Consider the following 9,198-nt stretch of genomic DNA (forward strand, 5'->3'; position numbering starts at 1 on the left):
GATTGGCCCGGACAAATACTCTCAGCGAAGCCTCTCGATTCCAAACTATTAAGCAAATCTCCAACGTGGCTCTGGCTGAACAAGCCCCGAAAAAGGGCTCCGCTCGGCCCAGCGGATGGACTCGGTATTTATGTTCTCTGGAGCCCTCACAGCCGCACTCCTCTTCCAACCGTCACGTAATGTTTAAATGACCATAATCAAAGAGCGAAGAATAAACAAAAGGGCGCGACGTGACCCTTCGCGTTTCTCTCGCCAAGGCCCGGGCGGGAGCTCCTGTGAGCCACGTCAGAGCGGCTTCCCTGGGTCAGCCAGACGTCCCCCCCCCCCCCTGTCCAGTTCAGGACAGGATGTTTCTTTCGCTCACCTGTGCAGCCGGTGGTTCCCTTGCGGACGGAGAAGCCCGGGTCGCAGTGGCAGATGAAGGAGCCCTTGGTGTTTTCGCAGTTCCCGCTCAGGCAGATGTTTGAATTCAGATCACACTCATCCACATCTAGACGGGGAGGGTAGGGTAGAAACGGAGAAAGAATTTTAATTTCCAAACACGGCAGTAAAGGAAAAGGTCACGGCAAATTGAATTAGTTTTTGCTGGTGCGGCCCTGATAAACACGTTTTGATATATGGAAGTGATTCACCAGAGAACTATGTTCTGAACTCTTCTAAATACAGCAATAAGAAAGTAAGTGTTTGTGCCGACCGATGTCAAATTCCTTGCTACATTGACGGCAGAGTTCCCCCCCCCCCCCCCCCCCCGGCTCAGTGGAACCAGACCTCTGAATGTCACGCATTCCTCCATGCTCAACCCAAACTAACGTTTGTTAACGTCCGCTGTCTTGTAAATCAACAACAACACGACACTCCGTTCCCTCTATTGCACACACACACACACACACACACAGTGTCATAGATCTGAGTCACCGGGTCTTGTTCTCATGACTCGTGGATAACGGCGGGTTCCGCTAAAAAGCCGAGGAGCAGGAAGGCTGCGGGCGTCCATTTACCCAGGCAGGTCTTCACGTCGTCGGACGACATGAAGCCGTCAAAGCACAGGCACTGGTACGTCCCCGGGGTGTTGCTACACTGGCCCCCGTCACATATCTCGGGGCTCTCCTCACACTCGTCGATATCTGGAGGTTGTGGGGGAACGGAATGAAACATGAAGCAGAGAAAGTGGACAGGACAGAAGTACAGAACGAGTGCATTTAGTTGGTCACAGATGAATCAGCACGGCTTTGGCGTTAACGTTTCAAGTGACTTCGAGCTTTCCCTTTTCTGAAGCCACACTGGAATTACCCTCGCATTGCCCTTGATCTTGGGGCCTGTTTGTCTGTCTCTGGTAATTAAAGGAATGGGAATCACAGCAGTCAAGTCTATGTGCAACACGTGAGGCCTACAGTCATGGAAATGAAATGCCGGGAATTAATCAAGTGGCACCATCTAATTATCTATTCTATTTAGTAACATTTGCTCAGGCTTTCTTTTGAACGTGTTCCAGTCAAATCACAGCAGGAATTCTCTGGCAGTTGGTTCCTGCTCTTAAATCTTTTCCCGTCTGAACACAACATTTTTAATGACTTCAGCACTACTTACACGTGCAAACCTTCCCTCAATCTCAAACACCTCAATTTGACATAATTTAAAGGTCGTTTTCCTCGTCGATGGATGGATGAATGAGGACAGGAAGACCGACACAGAGCTGCTCACCGGTGCAGCTTCTCAGGTCGGGCATCAGGGCGTATCCACTGTGGCAGCTGCACTCGTAGCTTCCCTCTGAGTTGGTGCAGAACGTCTCGCAGCCGCCGTTTTCGATGGTGCACTCGTCGATGTCTGAGGCGCGGGGAAAAAAAAGAGCGTATTTGAGCTTCAGATTGCCCCAATGGACTCAGAAAGAAACGTCTGCTCTGGGAGGGAGGAGGCGACGGGTTCGATGCTCACCGACACACTCCAGCCTGTTCTCTGTGGATTTGTACCCCGTATCGCAGGAACACTGGTAGCGGCCGATCATGTTGACACACTGGCCGTTCCTGCACAGCCTGTCACTCAAGTCGCATTCATTGATATCTGCGAGAGAGAAAAAAAGGTGGAAAAAGCTAATTCAAACCGTTAAATAATCAATAAGGATTATTATGACTCATCTTTTTTAAAGCTGATGCTGTGTCTGCATGATGGTTTTTGATATTCAGAGTCTTCACATTATGAGACCGTGGAACCTTTCGCATTATTCCAATATTTGGAATTTGTCATTGAACAATTATTTATTGAATATCAGAATATCTGCCTTTTCAATTTCTGTCAATTCTGCCAAGTTAACTGCACCATTAGAACCCTATCAGACATTAATCATAGTTCAAGTACAACAGTACAACTGACAGATGTGTGATGATGGTGACGAATAGGACATTTCAAACGAGCTATCTGACATCACACCAATCTCTGAAATATGCTAAACAACCAAGTTTTATTAACAGTATCATCATTTTAGCACTTCAACTTGATACTTCCCCCGAGATACTGAAGACCGTTGTCTCAACAGGGATGAAGTGGTGAAGTTTTCAGCAATGATTTCATTGTTTTTATTACTTATGGAGGTAATGAAGGAAATAAATGAGCGTGGAGGGCAGTGGTTGAGCATTAGGTCATGGACCTTAACACACTGCATTAGATCATCCGAGTGACACCCAGTGAATAATGCATGATCAGCACAACACAAAAGCCTGGGAAACGTCAGGGTCTCGAGGTGGAAAGAGTTGCTACTTCTCCAGTCAACTAGTTGCTAGAGTAACCGAAAATGTGATTAAAAAAAATATAATTTGACAGAAAATGACATAATGGAATAGATTGGTCATTATTATACCAATATTATGATTTCATCAACGATTTTTCAAGCAAAAGGGAGAAAAGCAAGAAGGAGGGAAAAAAATGTTCAGGGGACGGCGAGTCTGCCCGAATGTCCCTCATCACTCACCTAGACACGCCGAGCCGTCGGGGGCGACCTCGTGTCCATCGGGACACACACACTGGAAGCTGCCCTCTGTGTTTACGCATTCCCCTCCGTGGCACAGCAGGGGGTCCCTCTCACACTCATCGATGTCTGACAGTGGAGGGGCACACGCACGCACACACACACACACACAAGCAGAGATATTTATGTCGAGTTTTGTTTGGGGAGATCAGGGGTTTGATCGAAGACATTTTCCTCCAGGCATCGCCAAGCGATTTGCATGGGTTGCCGCGGTGACGCCTGGGCGTCGGTTTATTCCTCGGCCTCCGGCACATTCTGGGAGAAAATGTGAAACTTCAATTTAAGACTTGGGATGTTGCACTGACAATGACCAAGTGCTCGTCTCCATACCTGCAAGGTGAAAGAACACTGGAAGCAACGTCAAGCGAAGAGATTCATTGGCGGTGACAAAAAATGAAATGTTTGGTAAACCCGGCAACCCTTCCTGACTTATTTGCCAAAGGGTGCAAGTCAAGTTAGTCCTGCCAGTTTTGTTCTAACCCCCAAGCTTTTAGGGCCCCCAAAAAAAAGGATCGCGACTCCATTTCTGTGTGTTCAATTTCTCCCAAGAATTTAAATCCAGTGGCTCCAAACACGGACCAGAACAAAAATAGAGCGTTAAGCATTTTCTCAGATGGTAGAACGTTGAAAGTAAAGCATGTAATAGGGAACAATTATTTTTTTAAGACTCCATGGAGCACCTTTTCAAAGTGACTGTGACGAGACGCTGACATTTTTTTTTTGTCTCGCACTTCAGCCTCAGCTCCCCTCATCCAGCGCTCACGTGATGCCAGGCAGGTCTTCCCTTCTACTACTGAAGATCCGGTGTAGGTGGGGGGGGGGGTTTGCCACTCACCCATGCAGTTCTTCATCATCATGAAGCCGCTCTCGTAACCTTCGAAGCACTCGCATTTAAAGTCTCCCAGCGTGTTGACACATCGGCCTTGTCCACACAGGTCCGGGGAGATGTGGCACTCCTCGATGTCTAGAGGACAGAAGCACAGAACGGAGGTGAGCACACGTTTCGGAAACCGTCAACGCCTTGGCGTGCAGAGAAAAAACCATCCGGCGAGCTTCCCGTGTACATTGTTATTATAAAGAGAGATTTTATATAGAGAGGTTTTCAACCCAGCAACAAAGTAACTTAACAAAGAAATGGGGACCTGAGAAGATCGGTGGCAAAAACCAAAATATTAATGAATAAGGGTAACAACAAAGAAAGGATATGCAATGACATAAATGGATAAATGAATGGATAACTTTGGCATTCTTAGCTCTTCAAGCGGATTTTTCCACATTCTAAAGCTAAAAGCCTCTTTGAATTGAATCCACGCATCGAAACCCGATACACAAAGACGTTCTGCTGGGATCTCAATCATACGGGGTTTAAAAGGTCTCGGATATATTTTACTTATTGAGACCATACATATATTATATCAGGATGAAGCCACTGACACTGGAATTTCCACCCATAAAATGACTTGTGCACATCGGAGCGTTCCTGCAGACTACAGGGACCAGACAAGGCAACGGCTTTACACCACTTCATTGTGATTAATGAGACAGAGGGACAGATGAACAACGTACAATGGAGCTGAGTTATTGAGCAAACCTTCCAGCCCCCCCCAAAAAAACGGCTTCATGTGTGTCAGCTTTTGTGTTATTGGCATCGTGAACAGGTCCTTACAGAAGAGCTTCAAAGTCTTTAGATCAAAAGAATAAGCCTGAAATCAATCAATCAATTCCTCAATGTTTAGCCTATAAAATGTCAGAAAATAATCATAACCCTTCCGTAGTTCATATGCGGTACCTTCAAAACTCAAAACCATTAAAAAAAAAACGTGGATCCTCACAGTTCCTATGCTGGAAATAGCAGATATTTGACATTTTTCAATAATAAATAACTATAATGATCTACACGACTCACCGGTGCAATTCCTCCCATCCGAGTCCAGAGCGTAGCCGTTGTTACAGAGACACCGGAAGCTCCCGACGGTGTTTCTACACCTCCCATTGGAGCACAGGCTGTTGATCATTCTGCATTCATTTATATCTGCGCCGGGTGGAGCAGAAGAAGGGTTAAAAGACGCGTGAGAGGCCGCCGCCGCCGTCCACGCCCCGCAACAGAGCGCCGCAGTACCTTTGAGGAAGGGCCTGCCGTTGACGAAGTCCCCCCTGTGCAAGAAGCCCGGCCCGCGGGGGCAGAGCCGCGCGTACTCCGGGGTGCCCCGCTTTGGGCACTCGTCGCACTCGGGGCCCCAGGCCACGCCCACCGAGCAGCAGCAGGCGTCGGCGCGCTGCCGCCCCGCCACGGCGGCGCCGCAGCGCTCGTCGTCGTGGGTCAGGTAGCAGTGCTCCATGCGCAGGTCTGCAGGGTCACATTGCAAACATTTATTTTCTTTCTCTTTTGTCGCCACTAGCTTAACATTTCGTGGGAGGGGGGGGCGGGGGGGTCGGCTGAGTCGCCGGGCACCCACCGATGCAGGTCCTGCCGCTCACGTCCACGGTCATCCCCGGGGGGCACTGGCAGATGAAGGAGCCCGGCGTGTTGACGCACTTGCCGTTGACGCACAAGCCGGGGAACACCTGACACTCGTCCACGTCTTGACGGTCGGTCGGTCGGAGGACGAGGAGGGGGAGACAAAAAGGCGGCGTCAAAAAGCGGCGGGGTCCCGTGTGTGTGTGTGTGTGTGTGTGTGTGTGTCGGGTCGCATGCGTCCGGCTCGGCGGACCTTACCTTCACAGACGTTCCCTTTGACCCTGGCGAAGCCTTTGCCACAGATTGGATCTGAAGGAGAGGGGCGCACGGTTCAAACGTCTGCGGGCGCGTGCCTGTGTGTGTGTGTGTGTGTGCGTGTGCGTGTGTGTGCGTGGTTTGCTTAAAGCGGCCTGTGTCCCGGCCCGCTCACCTTTTTCGCATTTGGCACACGGGCTGTTCCAGGCTTCGCCCAGCGTGGCGCAGCAGTGGGACTTCAGCGTCGCCCCGTTGATGTTGACCTCACAGCGATTGTTGACTATCTTCAGCCAGCAGGTGCTCTTAGTGGTCTCTGTTTGGGTGAAACGACCCCTTTTCGGTCACTTGGCGGTCAGGTGAGTCGGATGAAACCACGACCTGTATTTCATCTAAAAGGAGTTCTGAGAGGTCCACTAGTGGTCAACTTTCCCCTCGACGGGACAACCCGTCCCTCCTGGCTCGACTTTGAGCTCACGCCATTCAAGTGTGACGCGGCTGGTGCAGCATTTCAACCCAACTCTGCTCAATTGTTTATTGTAGTTAATCACTGAGCAGCTGTAGTGTTGAACTTGAGTCTAGACAGCTTCTTAGACCAGACTGGAAAGAATGGAAAATGCTTTTTTTTTCTAAAGAATTTGAACTAGTTTTAATCTATTATCACTTGATGGATTTGTTTGTTGGGTTTTGTTTGTATTTATTCTCTTATTTCTACATTGAGTACACTGTGAAGTCAACACTCACCGATACACTCCATCCCGCTGCTGTCCAGCGAACTGCCGAGTGAACACAGACACACAAAGGACCCTTGGCTGTTCCTACAATCTCCATTAACACACGGGCTGGACTGACACTCGTCCACATCTGTTGGGAGACACACAAAAAAAATAAAACTTTAGTTTTTCCTCCAAATTCGCCATTTCTCGTCGATCTGATAAAATATCTGAAGGAAAAATAGAAAAAGAATGATTCTCTGACCCGTGCAGACGTCTGCCTCGGGGTCGAAGAGGTATCCTGTGGGACACTGGCAGGTGAAGCTGCCCGGCGTGTTCCTGCACAGCCCGTTTTCACACAGCAGCCTGTTCATCAGGCACTCATCGACGTCTGAAGGAAAAAGGGGGAGGGGTTTCGATATGAGGGGCTTCCGTTTTCAAAGCGGACGAGGACGCGATGGAGCGCTCGACCTACCGACGCAGTTTTTGCCCGTCAGGTCGACCTCGAAGCCTTCGTTGCAGTCGCATTTGAAGGTCCTCAGCATGTTCTCACACACCCCGTTCTGGCACAGGTCCGGGTCCAGGGCGCACTCGTTGATGTCTGAGGAGGCAAAGAATAACCTGTTGGAACGTCACGGTGGAAAAAAAAAAAAAACGAACCCCCCCCCCTGGTTACGACCACGTTTTCATTTAAATGGCTCTGTTTTTAACATGGGGGGGAAGTTACCTCGTCCATCGCCGCTTGTGCCGATGCCACTGGGGCACAGAGCCAGGAATTCAGCTGCAACAAAACGCACAAACAGCAGAGTTTGGTTGATTTAAAAAAAAAAAGAAGAAAAAAAAAAGCAAGAAAAAACAACCGGCATCTGAGAAAATATCACATTTGCCGAAATCCAAGAAGTCTCAAAGAAAAACCTTTAATACTATGTCATTACCCGTTTCTATGCTTTCTCATTTAGCCGAGGCGTTTATAAAACCGTTTCCTTAATGTGGTGCAGCCCTGGCGTCTTCTGATACTGAAACTTTAATTGGCTGGACTAATGACAAGTGACTGTGTGACGCGTGTGTGTACGTTCATGTGTGTGTGTGTGTGTGTGTGTGTGTGTGTCTCCTGACTGTGGGCTTCTCTGTCAAAAGAGTTAGCGGTGACCTCATTGCCGCTTTTCTGTCATTTGTAAAAGCAACGAAGCAGTTTCATCCGGTCTTTGACAGGTGTTTTTTGAATCAGCGTTTTGTGTAGGCTTGTAGGTGTTAGTGTGTGTGTGTGTGTGTGTGTGTAGAAGCTACCAGAGCTCTGTGGCGGGCAGGGTTGGCAGGGCTCTCCGTAGGCGTACTCTACTCCCGTCGCCGCGCTGGCACAGCAGCACTGCGACTTGGTCACGGCGCCAAATAGCGGGCGGACGCACTGCCCCCGCTTGTAGCCGCCGTAGCACGAACTGCGCATGTGTGTATCTGCGGGGAGAGAGACGAGGCGAGAGGGCCCCCGGGGGGGGGGGGGGGGGGGGGGGGGAAAGAGGCCTGAGACAAGGGTGGAGCGAAGAAGCCACAGCACTGACAAAACAAAAGGGTTGTTCCTTCCATAACATCCGGGGATTTGAGGCGTGATATCATCCCGGGACGGAGGGGCTCAACCAGAACGAGAGCGACAGCCTTTTCAACGCTCTCCACCACCCGGCACACAAAGAAAAATGTCGAAGATTCACCAACACACGCGCTCGTTAGCGGCGGCGGTGTTTATAACGGGGACGAGCCGGTGGTCAGCTCTGTTACTTCATTATTCGGCTGTTGTGTTTATTTTAATCCCTCGACTGGAGAGTGTTTGTGTTTGCGGTCGATCTGGTTCAAACGGCAAGAGCAGCAACGGGGTGAATCATAAGATGTTTGCACACTGAAACGAATGATTACTCACTCACATGACTACTCGGTATTTCCCAAACGTCCCCAATTATCTTAAAATCTTAATTTTTGTCTTTTCTGCAAAGCGACAAACTTTTTTTTTTGTGTGTTTTGTTTGTTTTGCCTGCGTGGTTACCGTTTGCCATTTTAACCAAAGTGAGCCCAAACCCCCCCCCCCCCCCCCCCCCCAAAAAAACACATCTACTCACCAACACAGACACGGCCATCCAGGCCCACGGCCATCCCGGCCATACACTCGCAGCGGAAGGATCCCTCTGTGTTGACGCAGCGGCCGTTCATGCACATGCCCGGCGTCTCACACTCGTCGATGTCTTAAAAACCAGAAGGGGCAAAATGAGCATCATTAAAAGTCCTCAGATGCTTGATTCAAACCGATTGAGCCCTTCCCCCCCCCCCCCCCTGCACAACTTAAATTGTGTGACCTCAGCCAAGAAAACGTTGTGTTCCTTTTTTCCCCTTCTCGATCCCATCAGCCTGTTGCAATAATGATCATAACGAGCGTAAACAGTGATACGGTCTGCGGGGCTGTGTGTGTTCTGTCCTGGGGGGTGTTGGGGGGGGGGGGGGGGGAGACGGGGCTGTAGATAGAAAACGTTGAGGCACCCCGAGGGGGCCCCTTTAGACCACACATTTCATTAATGATCGCACACATCGGGACACTCAACCGGGGTCGGTGTCTCTGAGATCAAGCGTCTGCATTTGAGGACGTCAGAGGCCATTTTAAACAGTACATTTATTTAAACTTTAGTTTTGATGTGGTGAATAGACCCCCCCCCCCCCCCCCCCCCCCAAACAATACAAATACCATGAGAAGACGTTCGCTCCTCTTAATCAAACCG

At 49.6% G+C, this 9,198-nt stretch overlaps 2 protein-coding genes across 2 annotated transcripts in view; both read right to left on the bottom strand.

The window, feature by feature from the left end:
• Positions 1-8,666, bottom strand: part of fbn1 (fibrillin 1) — a 28,971-nt gene extending 20,305 nt beyond the window's left edge. Inside the window, exons 1-17 of the mRNA XM_062561838.1 lie at positions 8,548-8,666; positions 7,730-7,894; positions 7,170-7,223; positions 6,918-7,043; positions 6,708-6,833; positions 6,474-6,593; positions 5,908-6,045; positions 5,736-5,786; positions 5,476-5,601; positions 5,139-5,366; positions 4,926-5,051; positions 3,855-3,983; positions 2,963-3,088; positions 1,933-2,058; positions 1,702-1,824; positions 999-1,124; positions 365-490 (exon numbers count right to left, since the gene is read on the bottom strand). Coding sequence (XP_062417822.1) covers positions 365-490; positions 999-1,124; positions 1,702-1,824; positions 1,933-2,058; positions 2,963-3,088; positions 3,855-3,983; positions 4,926-5,051; positions 5,139-5,366; positions 5,476-5,601; positions 5,736-5,786; positions 5,908-6,045; positions 6,474-6,593; positions 6,708-6,833; positions 6,918-7,043; positions 7,170-7,223; positions 7,730-7,894; positions 8,548-8,644 — 2,113 coding nt within the window. The 5' untranslated portion in view covers positions 8,645-8,666. The remainder of the gene's footprint in view (positions 1-364; positions 491-998; positions 1,125-1,701; positions 1,825-1,932; positions 2,059-2,962; positions 3,089-3,854; positions 3,984-4,925; positions 5,052-5,138; positions 5,367-5,475; positions 5,602-5,735; positions 5,787-5,907; positions 6,046-6,473; positions 6,594-6,707; positions 6,834-6,917; positions 7,044-7,169; positions 7,224-7,729; positions 7,895-8,547) is intronic.
• Positions 8,655-9,198, bottom strand: part of fbn2a (fibrillin 2a) — a 10,723-nt gene continuing 10,179 nt past the window's right edge. Inside the window, exon 9 of the mRNA XM_062562020.1 lies at positions 8,655-8,670. Within this exon, the coding sequence (XP_062418004.1) occupies positions 8,655-8,670 (16 nt within the window). The remainder of the gene's footprint in view (positions 8,671-9,198) is intronic.

Source organism: Pungitius pungitius, chromosome 4 (assembly GCF_949316345.1).
Source record: "Pungitius pungitius chromosome 4, fPunPun2.1, whole genome shotgun sequence".
NCBI lineage: Eukaryota > Metazoa > Chordata > Actinopteri > Perciformes > Gasterosteidae > Pungitius > Pungitius pungitius.